Source organism: Zeus faber, assembly GCF_960531495.2.
Source record: "Zeus faber genome assembly, chromosome: 2".
Lineage (NCBI taxonomy): Eukaryota > Metazoa > Chordata > Actinopteri > Zeiformes > Zeidae > Zeus > Zeus faber.
In genome coordinates, this window is record NC_137189.1 from 26670034 (window position 1) to 26692613 (window position 22580).

The 22580-nt window shown below is 45.0% G+C and overlaps 1 protein-coding gene across 1 annotated transcript in view; it reads left to right on the plus strand.

Annotated features, from left to right (window-relative positions):
- The window catches only part of unc80 (unc-80 homolog (C. elegans)), a gene marked incomplete at both ends in the record, with an annotated part of 82953 nt that overhangs the window by 59069 nt on the left and 1304 nt on the right, over nucleotides 1–22580 (plus strand). The window contains 22 exons of the mRNA XM_080023805.1: nucleotides 127–216; nucleotides 308–409; nucleotides 2009–2189; nucleotides 2944–3209; nucleotides 3440–3574; nucleotides 4145–4283; nucleotides 4569–4665; nucleotides 4774–4944; nucleotides 5423–5734; nucleotides 6967–7197; nucleotides 9440–9563; nucleotides 9738–9863; nucleotides 10191–10314; nucleotides 11558–11764; nucleotides 12753–12937; nucleotides 13130–13295; nucleotides 15254–15433; nucleotides 15904–16051; nucleotides 18525–18581; nucleotides 19834–19915; nucleotides 20354–20459; nucleotides 21542–21783. Of these exons, the coding sequence (XP_079879931.1) occupies nucleotides 127–216; nucleotides 308–409; nucleotides 2009–2189; nucleotides 2944–3209; nucleotides 3440–3574; nucleotides 4145–4283; nucleotides 4569–4665; nucleotides 4774–4944; nucleotides 5423–5734; nucleotides 6967–7197; nucleotides 9440–9563; nucleotides 9738–9863; nucleotides 10191–10314; nucleotides 11558–11764; nucleotides 12753–12937; nucleotides 13130–13295; nucleotides 15254–15433; nucleotides 15904–16051; nucleotides 18525–18581; nucleotides 19834–19915; nucleotides 20354–20459; nucleotides 21542–21783 (3471 nt within the window). The remainder of the gene's footprint in view (nucleotides 1–126; nucleotides 217–307; nucleotides 410–2008; nucleotides 2190–2943; nucleotides 3210–3439; nucleotides 3575–4144; nucleotides 4284–4568; nucleotides 4666–4773; nucleotides 4945–5422; nucleotides 5735–6966; nucleotides 7198–9439; nucleotides 9564–9737; nucleotides 9864–10190; nucleotides 10315–11557; nucleotides 11765–12752; nucleotides 12938–13129; nucleotides 13296–15253; nucleotides 15434–15903; nucleotides 16052–18524; nucleotides 18582–19833; nucleotides 19916–20353; nucleotides 20460–21541; nucleotides 21784–22580) is intronic.

The window sequence follows — 22580 nt, forward strand, 5'->3', positions numbered from 1 at the left end:
GATCAGGATTGGAGGCTCATGATTTACCATCTGAGGTGCATTCGTAAAATATTTCACAGTCTGATGCAGAAATCAAATATTTCAATGTATTTGAGACTGTGGTGCGTTGTTGTTGTTTCCCATCAGGAGTGTCTGGAGTTCTTCAACATCCCTGAGGCCAGATCTGCTCACTACTTCCTGATGGACAAACGCTGGAACCTCATCCATTATTCCAAGGTGGGAAATCAAAAATAATCACATCATATGCATGTCAATTAAATGCAGACCCATATACAGTACATTAAATGAAACACCGTGTCGTCCCCAGACCTATGTGAGGGACATTTACCCCTTCAGGAGGTCCGTGTCCCCCCAGCTCAACCTGGTCCACATGCTGCCCGAGAAGGGACAAGAACTGATCCAGAAACAGGTACGGAGGAGAAACCAGCATATTAGATATTAGATCAAGTTAGTTATTAGATCATATTAGATATTAGATCATATTAGATATTAAATCTAATTAGATATTAGATCATATTACATATTAGATCCTACTCGATATTAGAACAAATTAGATCATATTACATAGTATTAGATATTAGATCATATTAGATATGAGATCAAATTAGATATTATTTCAAAGTAGATATTAGATAATATTCGATATTTGATCATACTAGATATTTAATCATATTAGATATAAGATCATATTACATATTAGATCCTACTAGATATTAGAACAAATTAGATCACATTACATAGTATTAGATATTAGATCATATTAGATATTAGATAATATTAGATATAAGATCATACTAGATATTCAATCAAATTAGATATTAGATCATATTAGATAATATTAGATATTAGATCATATTAGATATTGCATCAAAATAGATATTAGATCATATTAGATAATATTAGATATTACATCAAATTAGATTTTAGATAATATTAGATATTAGATCAAATCACATATTAGATCATATTATATATTAGGACAAATTAGATATCAGATCATATTAGATATTAGATCAAATTAGATCTGAGATCATATTAGATATTAGACCAAATTAGATATTAGATTATGTTAGATATTAGATCATACTACATACTGGATCAAATTAGATCCTCGATCATATTAGATAGTAGATCATACTAGGGTGCATAGGATGGGTCAAATGCAGAGGACAAATTTTATTCTCAATGTATGCTGAGATATGACAGTAAAGAATCAAACCTAATATGTACTCTAAGTGGTAGAGCCTAACTATTGCAGTTGAGTAACATACTGGCAGCTAAAGAAGTGGTTCTCTCTATTCCCCCACTCCATCCTTCCCTCCATCCCTCTCTGCATCTATCTATTCATCCCTCACTCCCTGACTCAATCCCTCCCTCTATTCCCCCACTCCATCCCATCATCCCTAACTCCATCCTTCCCTCCATCCCTCCCTTCATCCATCCCTTCTCCCTCCATCGCTCCCTTCCTCTATTCCCCACTCTTTCCCTCCAACCTTAACTCCATCCTTCCCTCCATCCCTCTCCCATCCATCTCTGTATCCATCCATCCATCCATCCCTCCCTCCCTCCATGCCTGCATCCCTCTATCCATCCCTCCCTCCCTCCCTCCCTTTATCCCTCCATCTCTCCCTCCATCCATCGTTCTCTGCATCCATCCCTCCCTCCTTCCCTACCTCTATTCCCCCATCCATCCATTCTCCCTCCCTCCATCCATCCCTCCCTACATTGCCTCCTTCCCCTATCCCTCTCTGCATTCATCCATAACCTTCTCCCTCCATTGCTCCCTCCCTCCATCCCTCCCTCCATGGCTGCATCCCTCCATCCCTCCCTTTATCCATCCATCCTTGCCTCCATCCCTACCTCTATTCCTGCCATCCTTCCCTCCATCCATCTCTGCTTCCATCCATCCCTCCCTACATTGCCTACATTGCCTCCATTGCCTCCATTGCCTCCCTCCATCCCTCCTTCCCTCCTTCCCTCCATCCCTCCTCCCTCGCTCCGTCTCCAGGTGTTCTCCAGGAAGCTGGAGGAGGTGGGGCGTGTCCTCTTCCTCATCTCTCTGACGCAGCACATGCCAGCGGTGCACAAGCAGTCCCATGTGTCACTGCTGCAGGAGGACCTGCTGCGCCTCCCTTCCTTCCCCAGGACAGCCATCGACGCCGAGTTCTCCCTCTTCAACGAGCAGCAGGGTGGGAGCCTCCAGGGGCCACCGTGTTTAGCATGTTCTGATGGCATGTTAGAGGCAGGGGCTTAGGAGGTAGAGCAGGTGGTTAAGTAATGGGAAAATTGTCGATTTGATTCTTCGAGCGAGACACTTAAACCCTAACTGTTGTCGGGTGCCACTACGTGGCAGCTCACTGCTCCTGGATACGTCAGATAGGAGAATGAGTAAATGCGGTAACCACTTGGTTGTCCCTTCAGCATGTTCTGCCTTCAGAGTGATGCAAGACCGATCACCCCGTTGGGGGTCATTAAGTGATAAGGACCGTCTGGCTGCACATTGGCTTAGAATGCTCAAAAACTCACGATCATTTGTACACACGTCTTAACTGGCTTATATGGAAAAGCTCTGCAACGATTTCGCTCGGACGTGGACAGTGGGCTCCATTACGCCCCCAAACGCAGTGCAGCTTTGGAAAAAAGCTGATGTCCACAAAATTCTGAGGGATTATTATCCTGCTTATTACACACTACTTACTAAATAACTAAGACTGAGATGGGATTCTCCAGGAGGAGTTGTGGTCACCTGTGGCCACATTCATTATTAAGAGATCTGCGTTCAGTCATTATTGAGAAATAATTGACCCCTGACCGTCGCTATTGACCAATCAGAATACAGTATTCCATGGAGCCACAGTGGAATAATTGTCTTTTTTCCGTCGCTAATGTTATTATATTTATTATTTTATCTTTAACTTATCTTCATTCAATGTGATCTTGCAGGCAAGGAGCTTTTTGGGCTGGACACGCTGCACAAGGTGCTGTGGGTGCAGCTTCTGGAAGAGATGTTTCTCGGCATGCCCAGTGAGTATCCCTGGGGAGACGAGATCATGCTGTTCCTCAATGTGCTCAACGGTGCCCTGCTGCTGCACCCGGAGGACAGCGCCCTCCTCAGGCAGTACACCGCCACTGCCATCAACACCGCCGTGCACTTCAACCACCTGTTCTCCCTCAGCGGCTACCAGTGGATCCTGCCCACCATGCTGCAGGTCTAAATTATATTCAATATAGGAATTATATATAGATTTTAATTTAAATTGAGTATGGGTTAAACCAGTGGATCCTGCCCATCAGTTCAATTATGGATAGATAGATAGATAGATAGATAGATAGATAGATAGATAGATAGATAGATAGATAGATAGATAGATAGATCCTAAAAATATGACTAGTCAATTAAAGTGTGTGTGTGTGTGTGTGTGTGTGTGTGTGTGTGCAGGTGTATGCAGACTATGAGAGCGACCCTCTGCTGCGGCAGGGCATGGAGTTCTGCTGTCGCCAGTTCTACGTCCTGCACAGGAAACCCTTTGTCCTGCAGCTGTTTGCCAGCGTTGCCCCCCTGCTGGAGTTCACTGTGAGACACACATACGCACACACGCAGAAACACACACAAACACACACAAACCTCGCATGCACGCACACACGCACGCACGCACGCACGCACGCACACACACTATAGAAACACACACATACATACATGTACTTAAAAATAAAACTACTAAATAAAGTAAATATAAATTTAAACTAAATAAAACTACCAAAAAAAACCATAATTACAAATAAATAAATAAATAAAAATAAATATAATATTAAATGAGAGCAGGAGAGCAATGCACAATGGGAAATTACATAAGCAAAAGATATGGATGCCTTTCTGTGTTCTTGACAAATAGAAGTAAAAACAGTTGTGTGCATTCTTGAAGTAAATATACAGTCACTATATTTTATTATGTTATTTGTTTTTATTTTATTTTATTTATATATGTATATTTATATGTTTGTATGAATATTTGTATCCATTTACATTTAGTTTGCCAAAAAAGCATTTCCCTCCATGCAGTATGTGACAAATGTATGTATGTATGTGACAAATAAATCTTTATTATCTTTGAAAGTAGATTCTATATGTTGTCTGTGTCCTCAGACCAGCACGAGCAGCGGCCTCTCAAAGGGTGTCTCCGCCCAGTGCCTGTTCGACCTCCTGGTTTCCCTGGAGGGAGAGACCCACGACGCTCTGGATGCTCTGGAGCTGGTGAAGGCCGAGAAGCCGCTGCGCTCCCTGGGTACGGTGTGGGAAACGTTCACATGCAGACAAAAGCAAATACTGCAGGGGTAACAAAACCATGTATTGCACCAGCAACAAAAACAAAGTCATTCAGTTTTTGTAAAGAAAAAAAAGAGTAAAGAATAAAAAGAAATAAAAACAGGATTATTCCAATTAGAGCAGCACTGCGTAAGATCCTCTAACTGTTTACCCTGTGAGTAAACAGCCTTAAATTGCTTTATTCCACTGTGGCTTTGTGGAATCCTGGATTCTGATTGGTCAATAGCGTTGTGTGGTATTCCAGACTTCTGCTACGGGAACGAGGACCTGGCCTTCTCCATCAGCGAGGCCATCAAGCTGTGTGTGACGGTGGTCGCCTATGCCCCAGAATCCTTCAGAAGGTATAGACTGGTTCTCAATGTAGAGGTTCTGGAGGGTTCCCCGGCAAAACAATGCTCGCTGAATGTACAAAGATGTATAACAAGTCAATAAAGAATCCCCCCTCTCAGTCTGCAGATGCTCATGGTACTGGAGGCTCTGGTTCCCTGTCACCTGCAGAAGCTGAAGAGCAACACCGTTACCATGGAGACCGCCTCCGCCGCCCGGGACGAGATAGCCGCCATCGCCGCGCTGGCTACATCGCTACAGGCACTGCTGTACAGCTCCGAGTCGCTGACACGGTCCGGCATACACACACACACACACACACACACACACACACACACACACACATCCAGATATATGTTGAAATGCAGCTAAAAACAGGATGTACACAAGCAAAAAGTACATGATGAAAATGAACACGATCCAAAACCCTGTCAGGGTCCTGGTCAAGCTGTAGGGGGTTCTTTCAACCATGATGACCAGCTGGCTGTACATTATCCCTTACATTTGCTCTTCATGAAAGACACGTTTTCTAAATCATAACCCAGACACTCATAGGAAGAAGTAAACTTAAATACTGTGTCTACTGGGAAAGATATAATGACTTTGTTTTTATAATGAGAAGGTATTTCGCTGACTTCCATTCAGTCAGAGGTTTTCTGGTGGCCATAAACTGAACTGCATTTTGGCTTCAACACCCATTCATTCTAAATGACAAGAATGACTCCCGTCATCCTTAAGTGGCCCCTTAACCATCGTCCCCCCCGACTACAGCCCCATGACGGCCCCCCAGATGTCCCGCTGCGACCAGGGCCATAAGGGAGCCACCACGGCCAACCACGCCATGTCCGGAGGGGTCAACACCAGGGACAACCTGCACCTCCTGGAGGAGGGCCAGGGGATGCCCCGGGAGGAGCTGGACGAGCGCATCGCCAGGGAGGAGTTCCGACGCCCCCGAGAGTCCCTGCTCAACATCTGCACCGAGTTCTACAAGCACTGCGGGCCCCGGCTCAAGATCCTGCAGAACGTCGCCGGGGAACCCAGGGTGACGGCGCTGGAGCTACTGGACATCAAGTCCCACATGAGGTGGGCGGGTTTGGTTGGTTGGTTGGTTGGTTGATTGGCCGGTTGGTTGAATTGTTGTGAATAATGTTTCTGAATTTGATTGACTGCTTTATCGGTTTGGTTGATTGGTTGGTTGGTTGGTTGGTTAATTAATTGATTGATTGTCTGAATGATAGGTTGATTCTACCCATATGTGTTGTCTTAACACTGTAATGAGTTTTCTTTGACTCACCTCTGAAAAGAATGAATTCAAATCTCGGTGAACCCTGAACGCTTTGTGACGCCATTGAATGCAAACAACTGCTTCTACCTCAATGTCTTAATTCTACGTCGTGTTTTATAGTATATTTTCTTTACTCAGTTGTTTACATTAGGGCTGCCCCCGACTTTGTCCTGGTCGACTATTAGTCGTCAGTTCAAGCCTTAGTCACACGTCTATAATCATCGCACATTTATGATATTAATTTAATTATTAAAATACATGTTTTTTAGGGTGTCAGAAAATGAGTTCCAGGGCTGAGAAAGAATGTTATAACTGACATTGTTAACTCTGTGCTGCATTACAGATAAGTACAAAACCTGATAACCAGCCTTTAAAATATAAATGTGATTTACAAGCGCTGCGTGCAACAAGTCTGTTAATTACACCGGTTAAACATTACATCACCTCAAATTATGAGGTCCTATTATTATTTTATTAATGTAGACATTTAAATGACATATTGACATGAGTTGCACTGTAATGTGGCGAACAGAAGGTCCTTTTAACGGTGTCTGCTTCCTCTCGTTACAATCGCCCCTATTCTGAATGTGTTGGAACAACCAGCAAGGGGACTGAACATTTTGTTAATTCATCAGTAACACCAACACAATAACACAATAACCAGCCTTTAAAATATTTACATCATTTATAAGCGCTGTGCGGCGCGCTCACATGACGTGAGCTGTATGTTAATTACCTGCAAACTATCAAAAGCTGTGATTATTCTTCTAAATGTGTCGGAAGAACCAGCAAGGAGACTGAACATTTATTTTTGTTAAAATTTGTTTCAAATTAAAACCCCTTAAACGTTTCATACACGAGTCCAGCCATAGAGGTTTTAAGGTGAATTTTGACAAAGCGCAGACCAACCGACCTATGAAAAAATTGGTCGACTGAGACTCTTCTCGTTGACACATTTGGTTGACTACTTGGGGGCAGCCTTAGTTTACATACATTTCAATATTTTTGCATTATTCACGCATTTTACTAGGCTGGCAGAGATCGCCCACGCACTGCTGAAGCTCGCGCCGTATGACACACTGACCATGGAGAGCCGTGGACTGCGGCGCTACATCATGGAGATGCTTCCCATCACCGATTGGTCGGCTGAGGCGGTGCGCCCCGCCCTCATCCTGATCCTGAAGCGGCTTGACCGCATGTTCAACAAGATCCACAAGATGCCGACGCTCAGGTGCGCTCGCCCACAGGCCCTGTGCGCCAGGTCTGTTCCCTTCTCTCTCTCTGGCTGTATGGTGCCGTACCAGTGCCGTACCAGTGCCGTACCAGTGCCGTACCAGTGCCGTGGTGTGAGCTGTCGTTATCGGCTTCTTGGCACTGTAGTTTGTTGCGCCTGTCTTCGTACCGTAAGTGCTTCTGGAGAGTGTGTGCTTGTGTGTGCCTCACATGATGATAACATGATAATAACATGATAATGACGGCCATTTTGGACACGCAGTAAAATTATTCCAGGAAAAGGAAAATGTAAGTTCATTTAGTTTTCTCTACCATAGGGGCATCCTAGAGGGCACATCATAAGGCTTTCTCTTCCGTAGGGGTGTCCTCGAGGGCACTTCATTAGGTTTTTTCTATCATAAGGGCATTCTAGAGGGCATTACATAAGGGTTTCTCTTCGGTTGGGGCGTCCCAGTGGGCACTTCATAAAGTTTTCTGTACCCCCCTGGCATCCTAGAGAGCACTTCATAAGGTTTCCTCTACCATAGGGGCGTCATAAAGAGAACTTCATAAGGTCTTCTCTTCTGTTGGGGCGTCCCAGTGGGCACTTCATGAAGTTTTCTGTACCGCAGGGGCATCCTAGAGAGCGCTTTATGAGGTTTCTCTAACATAAGGTCATCATAGAGGTAAATTCACAAGGCAGGGCACACCCACCTTACCCCCGGGCCCACCCCTGAGGCAGTTGTCAGGTCGCACTAAACCAGTGTAACCCAATGTTTGGGAGGTACCATGATGATCCATGATGATGATGATCCATAAATCACCCGGAACACATTGTTTTGAAAACTGTCACGCTCATTAAAAAAACAACTGTAAACACAAGGTAAATATCCAGCGATATTAACCTGCTGTTTAGAATCTGTGTAACTGACCTCGGAAAAAGAGTTCAGTGTGTGTTCCGAGTTAAGATAGATAGACAGATTGACAGATAGATATATAGATAGATAGATAGATAGATAGATAAAAAGTAGGCGTCACCCACTTTCCAAATCCCAATGTAACCCCTACAAACAAGTACACGCCTGCAATCAACTTACCCAGGACGGTCATGTTTAACTATCTTATATTATTGTTTACATGCAGAACAAGCGTGACAGATTTAAAAATGATGCGTCCATGTGCCTACATATGTTGGTTTTTATATTGCACAAAAGATTACATGTGCTTAAGGTGTGTGTGTGCACGTGTTGTCTTTTTTCACAGGTGTTTATGTGCTTAAACGTGTCTACATATGCATTTATGTGTGTTTATCAGCTGCTTGTACTTGTGAGCTTTTCAATATTAAGTGTTGAATTTGTCTTCACAGTAAATGAGAATCAGCTGCGTTACACTGCGTTACACACTATAGCAGCGATTTCCAACCTAGTGGTCCATGAGGGTACTATGAATGGGCCACCAAATGACTGGCAAACATAAGAAATTGGATTTTTATTAAAATTCATAGTATTTTTCAAAATGTTTAAAAGCTAATTTAATTGTATTTTTATTTACAACTTTGAAAATGCATCACCAGCAGCGATTTTGGACCGTTGTTCCGCTGTTCCCTAATGGTCCGTGGGGGTACTACAAGTAGGCAGCCAAATCACCGGCAAAACATGACGATTTCAATGATTTTTTAAATAAAGTTTTTACAAGTGAATTTCATAATTTAAAAATTTTGAATGTATCCCCAGCAGCGATTTCAGACTTGTGGTCAACAAGGGTACAAGGGATTTTTTTGAATTGTGTATATTGTCTCTATTTTTGGGATTTGGGAAAATCGAACAATATGGTGAGAAACCTTCCCCCAAATGATCTCCTGGTCCCACTGACATCTACGATAACAGATTATTTTGTGGAATAATTAATAATTGAACTTGAACTTAATTAAGTATGTATTTTTAACTCTTGAAACACTGTCACACTGTTGCTAAAGTTATTGGATTTATAATAGATATTACACTGATAGATTTACTACTGCCTTACACTACGTACCCTTCATCCTTCATCTTTAAAGCTTCAAGACTTTAATATTTATTATTTAATTCTTAATACGAACCCTAACTATCCCTCACTTAGTGTCTGAGCAGCATTGATGTGATTTTAGTTTCTCTGAACATTTTCTGACTCTGTGTGTTGGTGCGTCTTGTTTTGGCCGGTGTGTGTGTGTGTGTGTGTGTGTGTGTGTGTGTGTGTGTGTGTGTGTGTGTGTGTGTGTGTGTGTGTGTGCACGTGTCTGTGCACGCTCCCAGGAGACAGGTGGAGTGGGAGGCGGCCAGCAGTCTGATTGGAGGGATCTGTCTTACGCTGCAGCGACAGCCGATCATCTCCTTCCTCCCTCACCTGCGCTCACTCATCAACGTCTGCGTCAATCTGGTGGGAAACACACGCACGCATGCACACACACGTGCACACACACGCACACATTATGCATGGAGCATTAACAACAAATAACAGACTAATATACATCATAGAGCATACACATTGATACAAACGTACTCAACATTGTGTAAGTGTGTGATAAGGAACTCTGTGTGTCTGTGTTCTCAGGTGATGGGCGTGGTGGGACCCTCCAGTGTGGCGGACGGTCTTCCTCTGCTCCACCTCAGCCCCTACCTGTCCCCCCCGCTGCCCTTCAGCACGGCCGTGGTGCGGCTGGTGGCGCTGCAGATCCAGGTGGGGGCTGCTAGCATATTAGAATAGTACTGTACCATACTAGTTAGCAAGTAGAGCTGTCTCAGTTATGCCATCATCATTACATTGCAATTATTTAAGAGGATCGTTATCCTCATGACATTTTTTTCACATCACATCAATCACATGTTTCCATCTAAATTTACAGGGAATTAAGAAAATGTTGGAAATATTGCGACAAATATAATGTAAATTTTCCCGGTTGAGCAACAAATATTTGATTGAAAAAGGTTTGATTTAATTCCACTATTAGAGTGTCATAAAATCAACATGGAAGGAATGATTGGGAAACCCACTTCTCTTTCCCAGGCCTTGAAGGACGACTTCCCCCTGAGTCATGTGATCTCGCCGTTCACCAATCAGGAGCGGCGTGAGGGCATGCTGCTTAACCTGCTCATCCCCTTCGTGCTGACCGTCGGCTCTGGAAGCAAAGGTAAGCTCGGACCAACCCAAACCTTCAAGTACCTGCAGTCCTGTTACCAGGGGTGTTGCCAGGGATTTTGGGCCCAATGAAAAGAGATATGAAATAGGGCCCCACCACCTAATGTTCTTATATTTTTTTCAGGCCCCTGTCAATCACAGGCCCTAAGAATTGTCCTTACTCCACCCCCCATAGGGCACACCTGCCTGTTACCCTCAGTGAGGCTAGAGACAGGCAGTTCCAGTGCACCATTCCCATACAAGCCGATACTGCTGAGGCAACGCAGAACGCCAAGCCATTTCTTAAATAGGAACTGATTGTTCTCTCCATCTTCTTGACTTCGGTGATGGGAATCTTGTAGACTGTCAGAGGCCACATCAGACGTGGAAGCAGTCCAATCTGCAGGCATCACAGTTTCAGCTTTCCAGGGAGTAAGGTCTTGTCTATGCTGACCAGTCCTTTGATCGTTTGTCCCTAATTTGGAAGCTCTGCTCTGTGTCTTTGAGGCTTGCATTGTACCACCGCCCCAAGCTCTTGATGGGGAATGGCTGTCGATGTGGAATCTCTGCTCTGTAAAACCTCTTTTCCACTGCACAAAAATCCCGCTAACACCCGCTGACATCTGGATTTTGTCTTTAGTGGGAAAGGTTACAATCAGCATTCATTCCCGGGAAAAATGACTCTGCAGTAGTCCTGGTTATTCATCCAGCAGTGATGGAAACATGACATCTGACACACAGGACATTGATGTGTAAATAGACAGGAATATCCACGTATCATTCGATCATTTCATATCCTAAGCAGAAACCAAGATCAAAATCAGAAGTTATTGACTTTTTTTCCGCAAGCGGCTCTGTCTCCGCTCCATGCGTGTGTGTGTTTTCAAGCGCGACTCGTCCACGAGGGAAGGGGCGGGGCTAAGTTCTATATTGACAAATGTGATCGGTCAGAGGTGAACAGTCAGCTCTAGATCGTCCAAACTGATTAGCTTTCCGTTGCAACTTGCCAAGCATGGAAATGAACAGATCTGCAGACTTTTTTTATTGAAATGATCCACCGGACAGACATTATGACCGGAGAGATTTAAATATGTCAGACTTCAACAGATTTTCTCGGTCAAACATCGGCACTAACACCAACTTTTATCACAAAGGATTTCTGTATTTAATATGACCGAAAATCAAATGAGAATCCATCCCCTACTGAGATATCCTGCTCACCAACAGGCTAACTGTTTTCTTGGGTTACTTTGCAGACAGCCCCCACCTGGAGCAGCCAGAGATCTTCCTCCTTCTGCAGACTGTCATCAACATCCTGCTGCCCCCGCGCATCATCTCCACCTCCCGCACCAAAAACTTCATGCTGGACGCCTCGCCGGCGCACTGTTCCACCCCCGGAGACACCGGGAAGGACCTGCGCAGAGAGGGGCTGGCGGAGTCCACCAGCCAGGCAGCCTATCTGGGTAGGCTCCAGTTGCAGTACCAGGTTTAGCAGCAAGGAGGCTCTATGGCAAACAACAGCAGGAAACTGTTAAAGAGCATCCCAAATCCTCTTACATCTGTCATATATTTTATTGTTATTAAATGTGCGAGGCAAAACTGCTCGTTTATTGTTAGATATACAATACATCTACATCTTAAAATGATTATTCATCGTATAGCCTTCCTTTGGCGCGCTACTTTCAAGCTATTTGGATGCCAACGCATCAAATTGAGCAGCTCAGTCTTGATCAAGTTGCTATTACTAGCTGGAATGATTCAAACAACGGTTGTTTTTGTGATTACATTTGTTTCAAGAGGTTTCTAATGGGAAAATAAAGAGGAGGGGAGAAAAATCAGCCGTCTTGACCAACATTTTTACCCTGCGCCACCTCGCGCAATTTTTCACGCACGTGCACAAATGCAAATACATCAAAATGTTGATACATTTTTCTACTCTCAAAATGAAAAAAATCTCGCTGCTAGCAATTACAGTTGTTGAGATTTGAGCGTTAGTTGGGAAAAAGCACGTCCCAATCATAGTGGAATGCAGTTTGCCGCACTCTGACTCAACATTATTTAATCGCTTCACTGATTCTACATCGCTGTAATTTCGATCAATTCTTATCCAAACTGGACAAATCTTACATCAAACTGTTCAGTAACTTCTCCTGCCAGTCGCAATGACAGGCCCAATGCCAAGTTAGTATGTGAACATGTCTCAAACCATTATTTGCTGAAATAGTATCATGGTATTCAAACACTGCATATTGCTCTGGCAAGCATATGAATGAATGGAATGAATTATATGGAATTAATCATATACGTCCTACTTACTCAACAGAAGATTATGGTGATTTTGGTTACACCTTGGTAGATGGAAAAGCTAGGAGTAGTTGCTAGTTTGTTAGCATGCAATTTGGAATGTAGCCGCAGTTCTGACTTAACCCATGTGTGTCCCTCCCCCTCCAGCCCTGAAGGTGGTGCTGGTGTGCTTCGAGCGCTCGCTGGGGAACCAGTGGTACCGGCTCAGCCTGCAGGTGAAGGAGATGGCGCTGAGGAAGGTCGGCGGCCTCGCCTTCTGGGACTTCATCGACTTCATCGTACGCACGCGCATTCCCATCTTCGTGCTGCTCCGACCATTCATTCAGTGCAAGGTGATGCTCCTGCTCTCCCTGGTGGCTGATGAATTCACTGCTCTTCTGTGAGCCAATGAGCTGCTGTTGATTCATGTGTTGTTGTTTCAAAATAAAATGTATTCAAAAGTGATGATGAAATTGGTTCACTTAAGCGTGTGAGTGTATAGATATATTCATTTGTGTATTTATGTGTATTTGTGTGTTCTCCAGCTCCTGACGCAGCCGGCAGACTCCCAGGAGGAGATTACGGCGCGGCACCACATTGCCGACCAGCTGGAGCGACGCTTCATCCCGCGGCCGCTCTGCAAGAGCTCGCTGTTCGCCGAGTTCAACAACGAGCTGAAGATCCTGAAGGAGGCCGTGCACAGCGGCTCAGGTACCGCAAACAAACTGTGGATTTATATGAAGAGAAGTTAAAAACTTTATTGATCGACTCAGAGTAGTGATTTTGATTGTGACTTTACTTCCGGCTCCAGCACATAAGTGTGTTCTTGTGGCTAAGTGGTTCGAGCAGTTGATCAGATTGATTTGTTGCAGGGTTAGGGCTTGTTTTTTCGCATGTTCAAATGCTGCCCTTGCGTGCACGCTTTGTCTCTCTCTTCGTTTTTTATTCAACACATTGGCAAAGCAAATTGGGAAAAAAAACAAAAAAAAAAAACTGACTGTAGAGGACCGTCTACAGACACAGACGGGTCCAGGGAGCTAGACAGGGACTTCCTGGCAGTGAGGTTGTCGACCCGGCGGGGTTTTAATTAAAGCAATTAACAAAAAGGCCCACTGGCCAAAATGGGATCGTTTTGACCAGTGGGCCAGAACACAAAACAGAGCTGTATTAACGAGCGTCAGGGTCCGCCTCGCGATCTGGTCCGCAGGGTCTCAATTCCTGCATCACGCGCCCCTCACTGCAAGACAAACCCATAAGAAAACTCTTCCAGCCGACTTGGATCAATCAGCGCCAGCGGGCTGATCAGGCAGAATCCGCGCCGTAATCGCAGACCGCAGCTAAGCCACGCCCCCTCATCTGCCACAGCGACTAAATATAAAGCAATACCAGTCAGTATCTGTTGATGGGCAATACACTGAGAAAATCATGACGGGGCATAACCGAATATCTTGGTCCATATAGGTATCGATAGCTCTGCTTCGGTTTTGCATTGTGAGTGACAGCTTAATGGTGATTTTGATGTATTTGTCCAGTTTGAGGAAGTTACATTGATGTAGAAATGCTCCAGAGATTAAAAAAAAATAAAAATCAAGCAATGGTCTGTCTAAAGAGATGCTCATATCTCAAAAACTATAAATGCTAGCAGTGAAGTTTTTCATTGTGGGTGAGTAGACAAAAATATCAATGTTTTGATGTAGTTATTTGTGGATGTTTCTCTCCTCCCCTTTTCCCCACAAGTAAACCTCTTGAAGCAAATTTTGGCACAAAAACTGGATGTTCACCAAAAAAATTCCACAAAGTCCCCTCCACAACCTCATAGGAAGGATACGCTCGACTCGATATGTTTTGCATCCTTGTAGTTGAACGACATGGGAGGAGTAGCGTGGCGAAAAAGGCGTTTACTTCCATCAGGAGAGACTAGATGGATGAAAAGGACATTTATTGACCTGATTTGGCAACAGGACTCCATGAAGCTGCAGAGCTTGAACATAAATTAATATATGAACATACGAATGGAGGAGGGATCTCGGAGGCCACTGGAGTGATCCCCCCCCCCCCCTAATGTGCGGCGAGGGAGCTGTACGAATTCTGGTAGGGAGACCAGAGATCGGCTCCCCCTAATGTGGCAGCCGGTGGCTGGCTGTGATTGGATGGCTACATACCGGAGTCGATGAAGTCCACCGGCTGACAGTTGGGTAGTCTTTCTGACCGAATTTATGATAAATCTCAGTTTATGATAATAAAATGTGGTAGAACAAACAATAAATATCTAATAAGATGCTAATCCCAATGTAATTATTCATGTTGTGTGTTCACCCACCACCATTCATGCACCCACCATCACTCACACACACCCAAACCCCACCCAACACCTCCACCAAATCCACCCAAACGCACCTAAACCCTCCTATCATCTCCACCTAACCCCACCCAACACCTCCACCGAACCCCCTCCCCCAACAACAACAACATCTCCACCAAATCCAACCTAACCCTGCACCTCTCTACACCCAAAACCGCCACCTATCCCCTCCAACACCTCCGCCTAACACCCCGCCTCACCCCACCTAACTCCTCCACGTAACCCTCCTAACTCCTCCCCCTAAACCTTCCTAACGCCTCCACCTAACACCTCCTAACACCTCTACCTCACCCCATCATCCAAACAGCCTACCAGGGCAAGACCTCCATCAGCACGGTAGGGACCTCCACCTCGGCGTACCGCCTCAGCCTGGCAACCATGTCGCGCTCCAACACGGGGACGGGCACCGTGTGGGAGCAGGACAGCCAACCGTCCCGCCAGCCGTCCCAGGACACGCTGAGCCGGACTGACGAGGACGAGGAAGAGAGTCAGCAACTCCCTTTGTTACTCAGATTAGAGTTCAAGTTCAAGAGATTATTTGTCACATACATACACATACGGTCGTACATATATGCAGTGAAATGTCATGACACCCGGTGATTACGCACAAGCTCTATAAGCTCGAAAAATACTCAAATGTGCGTAACTAGATTGGATAAGAATATATTAGATTGGGATGGGTGGGATTAGACCATATTACTCTGGATTAGATTAGAATACTAGATTGGGATGGATACCTTTTTTAAAATGGATTCGAACACAGATATTACAATATTAGATTTAGATTATATTAGATAGTTCAGATTACATTGTATTAGAATATATTCGATTTGAATAGGTTGGATTAGACAAGATTACACTGGGTTGGATTAGAATAATTACACTGGACTGGATAAGAATATATTAAACATGATCTCTATCTCTGCTCCTCCTCCCTCTCTCCCTCCCTCCTTCCAGATGACTCCATCAGTATTCCAAGTGTGGTGAGTGAGCACGAGGCCTTCCTGCCCAGAGTGGTGTCACAGCGGAGATTCTCCAGCCACGCTACAGGATCTGCCTCCTTGCACCCCGAGCCCCCCCGCACCACCATGCTGCCCTGCCACAGGTACTGTACTCCTCCACCCCTACCACCACCACCACCACCACATGGAAGATACACAGTCTCATCTATTAATTAATTACTGATTAGTCAACATTGCATATATCATATCTTATATTTATGTAAATTTGAAGAGAATGATGGGTTCTCTACATAGAGACAGAGTAGAGGTAATGTAGAAGTAGAGTGGAAGGATAGTAGAGGTAGAGTAGAAGTAGAGGTAGAATAGATGGAGGAAACATGGAGGTAGAGTAGAAGTAGAGTAGATGTAGAGCAGAGGCAGAGCAGAGGTAGAGCAGAGGTGCATTAGGGGGAGGAAACATAGAGCTAGAGTATAATTAGAGTAGAAGTAGAGCAGATAGAGGTAGGCAATGTAGAAGTAGAGTACATTACATTACATTTAGCAGACGCTTTTATCCAAAGCGACTTACAATTATTCAAACACCGACGGACCGACCATCAGGAGCAATTAGGCGTTAAGTGTCTTGCACAAGGACACTACAGCATTCTAGCAGGAGGAGCCTGGGATCGAACCAGCAACCTTTAGATTACTAGATGACCACTTCACACACAAATTAGACCTCAAAACATCTCTCAGAAAGATTAATAATTGCATTGATAAGGACTAACAAGGCCGAGGCCACTCGCTTATTGTTCTAAAGGAAAAAGATCCTGCTCCTAGCATTTCTAGTTTTTAAGATATGATTGTTAGTTTGGAAAGAGCGTGTACATTTCGCCCCAATACACAATTATGGCGAAATGCTGATTACAGCACTCTAACTGAAGCTAAAAGAAAATTTAACTGCTGTACTGATTCTACCTCGCTATAACTTCCAAAATTCTTACCCAATTTGGACAAATGACACTTCAAAGTGCTCATTAACCCTTCCTGACACTCGATCAATTGTAAATTGAAATCTATGCCATATATACCTTTTTGAGATGAAAATAGAGGGCGATGCGCTTCATTCCGTGACTCTGGCCCTGTTTACACCTGGCATTAATATGCGTCTTGGGCGATCCGATCACAGGTGGACAGCTCTAAGTACACCTGTGAAGGCACCCAAGACGCATGGAGGACGCATTGAGATCCGCTCAGACCACACTCGGAGGTGGTCTGGGCCACTTGTGGCCAAATTCTTTCAGCAGTGTGTACGCGGATGTGTCCTGGGCCACATTGAAGGACCACCTACTCAACTGATGTCCTCTGTGTAAGCGGAACTACGTGCTCATTCGTTTTTCTTTGTTTCGTTCTATTAGGAAACGGAGGGAAACAAATACATCTAAAATAAAAACACAATTTGTTTTTATTCGTTTTGTTTGGAGACACAGGAACCGGAACGCGCAGTCGACCGGAGATCGCTCTCTCTCCATTGTCCCGTCTCCATTGTTCCATCCAAGGCGGAACGGGACAGTCCCTTAACTCAGTTGTGTTTAAAAATGTTTCTGGGTGAGAACAGAGGTTAGGCTCCCAGAAAGTGTCACTTTCATGAAACTCTGTTCTCTAAAAAACCAACTTTTCCTGCCCTACCCTCTGGTACTGCTTTCACACATTACAACCCTGAACTTATCTAGACATTACCCGGAGGAGCTGTTTGTGAGAAAGCAAATGTCTGAATCAGTTGGACCGGACATTAAACAGACTTTACCCTGCCAGTACCCTAGTAAAGTCTGTGTAGTGCCCAATTGAGAGGTATGTGTAAATAGAGCAGGTGATTGTCTGGAGAATCCGCAGCGAGCGAGTTGGCGTGTTGATGACGTTTCTATCATTTGCCAGTCGCGTGATAGAAATGTCATCAACACGCCCACCTGCCACTTGCTCGTCAACAATTGCAAATAGTGTACATTGAAGGAAATTTATTAAAAAATCAGACAGAGCTTTTATTGTTGATTTCTGCAGCGTACTTTTTGTGTCATGTGCACCTCTCGCCTAACCGAAAAGAGTATTTCCAGTAGCTGTGAACACGTCTAACACGGACAATCTCCTGCGGTGTACTACATGTGTGAAAGGGCAACTCCGGACAATGTCTGGACCTGATTATCTGGACATTGTCCGGAACTCATATGAGAAACACAGGACGAGGCTCTCTGGGTAGGAAACCCCGCCCCCTCCTGGCCGCTTTCAGGACAAATTTAAACACCGGCAAAAAATGGATTATGCTTTTCGTATTCTTGTTTCTAAGAACTAGTGTGTGGAAAAACACTGGAAGATAAATATTCACATTAATCGCCCCTCTCCCACTGCAGTTGCAGTTCATTCTGCTGCTGAACATTCCTCATGCCAGACTGTTAAAATGCTTCTCACAACACATTATGTACTCACCATAACCATAACTTGCCAAAGTGCAGTAAAGTGACTACAAAAAGCAGCGTTATTGCACAATGCGTGGTCGTGTGCCCCCTGCTGGTGTGAGGCTGCGATGCCCACGCCGCCTGGTGTTCTGCTTTGGACTCTGGTAACCCCGTTCTCCCTCTGCAGTGAACCCAATGTTCTAGATGAGTGCCAGGGTCTTCTGCAGGAGGGGAACCTCTCTAGGTACAGTGGCCCCTCTCTCTCTCTCTCTCTCTCTGTGTCCCATTGGTCTGGTCTGGTCCGACCCCCCCAGGATGGCCCCTTCACGCCTCTGATCACTCATCCACATCCGATCAAACCACCCCCACCTATCTCTCTCCCCTTTCTGTGTGGGTCGATGTGTCTCCTCTCCCCATCTCCACCAGGTCCACTCCAGCATCTAATCAGCTCATCTGCTGTGCTGTCCTAACCCCTGCCCCCCCCAGCCCCCCAGGGGGTCCCTGGTTCCACCCTGGTTCCTCTGGTTCCTCGGGGTCCGGTTGGGTCGTTGTCCATCGCCACAGCCTCCCGCTGCTGTCCCGTGGTGGCGTGGTGTCTCATACTGTGTCCAGGCTTTGTCTCGCTGATCAAATTGGACGTCCATCATTGGACACCAATCTGTGGGGGGGGGCACGGGGTCACTGGGGTGGCAACTCCACGAGTTTAGAGGTTATAATAATAATAATAATAATAATAACAATTAATATTAATAGTTAGAGGTTATACAATAAGAGACAACAAAAGGCATTTATTAGAATTAAAGGAGCACTGTGCAAGATCCTACAACTGTTTACACTGCGAGTCAACAACCTTGAATTGCAATATTCCATTTTCTCTATGGAATACTCAATTCTGATTGTAGTCTGCCTCCCTCTACTCAACCGCTACGCTACTTGCGCCTTCTTACCAAAGTAAATCTAAACAACAAATGGTTAATATGTTCCAAGTCATATCCTGCAGGGAGGGTAAATTGATACATTAGGCGTGATTTAAAGTTTCAGTGTAAACAGTTAGAGGAGCAACACCAGAGGATCTTACACTGCTGCGTAAACATAATTGAGAAATGATGTATTTTACTATTTCAAAATGTTAATTTCCCACCATTTCCCCCTGCAAGTTTGATCATTTCTATGATATTTCTTTCTTGACACGCAAAAGTGTGTAGATGATCAGCTGTCTTGATTTCCTGAATTGGAGGCATTTCAAATTGACAAGACAGTGATTAATTTTCTATCTGCTACTCCAGCACCCACAATCCCCTGGTGTGTGTTTAGGTGTGTGTTTCTGGGTGTGTAGCTCTGTGTGTGGGCTCCTGTTCTGTCGTGTTGTGGCTGATTTCAGTAGAAACATCGAGACCTCGCTCTGCCACCGCTAGCCTGTTCTAGAACCTACACGACCCCTGCTTCTTCTGTGTGTGCGTGCGTGTGCGTGTGCGTGTGCGTGTGTGTGTGTGTAGGGTTGCCAGTGTGCAGAGTGAACCCGGTCAACAGAATCTTCTGATCCAGCCACCGCTTGGAAGGAAGAGAGGACTGCGACAGGTGAACCGACTTACCATACCATACCATACCATACCATACCATATGTGGGAGTCTCTACCCACATGTACAGGTTTAGGGAGGGAGATGGAGTCGTTCAGGTAGTGAAGCTACGACATGGCGAGGACTTTTTTCCCCAACGTTAACACAAAGGCTCACTGGCAACACAGGAAGATAAACTAAAAGGGATTGACAGAGTTTGTTTGTTGTGGTCATGCTCCGGACCGCATGCGTTTCCCTGTCGTGTTCCCCCGCCCCTGGAGCAAATTCTCCCATGAACGCTGTCCCAGTTTACTTTTTATATTATTATTAATATCTAATATTATTTATGACTACAAGCTGAACTCTTGTGCAGTGTTGAATGTTCTCTCGCCATGACATCGCTTCCTCTTCCTGGACAGCTGTCCAGATGCTCCTTAATTTGTCGTATTCGTCATTCAGCTGCGGCGCCCCCTGCTGTCCATCCCGAAGAACGAACCTCGAAGTCGATCGGGAGCACGACTCTCCACCACCCGACGGAGCATCCAGCCCAAGAACAAACCGCTGGGTAACACTGTGTGTGTGTGTGTGTGTGTGTGTGTGTGTGTGTGTGTGTGTGTGTGTGTGTGTGTGTGTGTGTGTGTGTGTGTGTGTGTGTGTGTGTGTGTGTGTGTGTGTGTGTGTGTGTGTGTGTTAATTACTGACTATACCGTCAAGCATATGACCTATAAAACTTTGAAACTAAATCTTCGTTAAAAAAAAAAAAAACGCTGTTGAAGCTTTGATCTCACTTTATTCACAATAGAGTGGATTTGTATCAGAAGTGAGCAAATTAACCTGTTTTTTTGTCGTTTTTTCCCAACAAATTCAAGAAAAATTGACTTAAAAGGAAATTTGAAATATATATTTTTAAATTCTTCACCCAAGCAGTAGATATAAATTAATTAAATTAATGCTGATTCTTTATTCAGACAAAATAATGAAAGAGTAATAAAACATCAGAATTTTTTGAGTTTTGAGAAATTTCAAAACTAAAAGATATTGATTGGACCATTTTATTTGGAATTGGTTTTATGGCTTTATTTTTGAACTAAATGTATTCATTTATTTATTTTTGTCTTAGATCTGTTTTTATATTTTCATTTACTTGACACTCGACAGATTCACCCCAAATTTTTTCAAATGAATTTAGTCAATTTTAAATTGAATAATTTATTTTGCCCTGAAACACCCAGAGTACAACCTGACACCATCAACCCCATCACAACGTGTGTGTGTGTGTGTGTGTGTGTGTGTGTGTGTCCCCGTGTCCTCCTGTCACTGTACTGACCTCTCGCTCTGTTCTGTCTCACGCTGTGTTTCCAAATAAAGAAACTTTATTGGACTGTGAAGGTGAGACACCCCCCCACCCCCTCGCTGCCCCCCCCCCCCCCGCTTCCTCCCTCCTTCTCCAAACTGATTGGACGCTCTGCATGTCTGTCTTGCTTTCCCGTAGCTCCGCCTCCCCTACTTTTTCCCCGCACCTCTGCCACCCTCCTCCCGCCTCAGTTCCCCCTGTTTTGGTGGTAGCAACGCGCCGGGTGGGGGGGCGGAGCTTGGCCTTTGTGTGTTCTTCATCGTGCACCCTGCTTGTGTCCATAGCGCATGGAGAACAGAAGCGGGTGGTGACCTTCACGGAGAGCCAGGGCCAGCCGGGGCCTGCCGCCGGGGGCGCCACAGGGCCCGCCGCAGGGGGCGGCACAGGACCCGCCGCAGGGGCCGCCAAATCCACCTCCGACGCCCAACCAGAGGGCAGGAGGGCCAGCCCCGCCGCCTCCAAGTCCCCCACCCTGGAAGTGCCCTCCACCACCGCCACCGTGACCGCCGACCTGCACAGCCCGGCCACCATCCAGGTGAGGAGTGGGCGGGGCTTTAAAGTGTTTATCACATAGCCCTGTGTTATACTGGATTCTGATTTGGTCGATAGCGGCAATTAGCAGTCAGTGGTTATTTTTGAATGATGGTGCTGCTGATCTGTTAATAATGACCGAGAAGTTGTTGACCGTTGAGCAACCACTTCTCCTCCTTGTTTGACGTCCCGCGTATTTCGCCGTTGCATGCTAATGCTAACGCTGCATAGAATAAGTCACTGTTGGGACTCTTTTTCTCTGTGGGAGCTCTTCAACTAGACATACTAGTTATAAAACTAGAGATACTAGCATAGAAACACTTCAGATCAATCTTCCATCGGTGTATTTTTCCATTTAGTAAGTAGCGTGCAATAAGCAGGTTAATGTGCAGCCAGACGGTCATTATTGCTAAATAACCGCCTTCAGAGTGAACTCAGCTTTTTTGATGCTGGAAAGTGTATTTCCCTAATTTAACTGGAGCTAGGCTAGCTGATCCCATCTGTGGCCATGCATTGAGCTAACCCCGACCTGAGAAGTCTTAGATGGAACTACACTCACTTTACACGCACTTTATTAAGAACACCTTTACACCTACTCAATCATGCAATTATCTAATAAGCCAATCGTGTGGCTGCAGTGAGGTCTCATCGTTGTTGGGGATGAGACCTAGGATGGTGGTGTCCTCTGCAAACTTGAGGATGACATTGAAGCTGCGTGTGGCCACACAGTTATATGTGAGCAGGGCGTACAGGAGGGGACTAAGTACGCAGCCCTAATGAGCTCCGCTGCTCAGGGTCAGT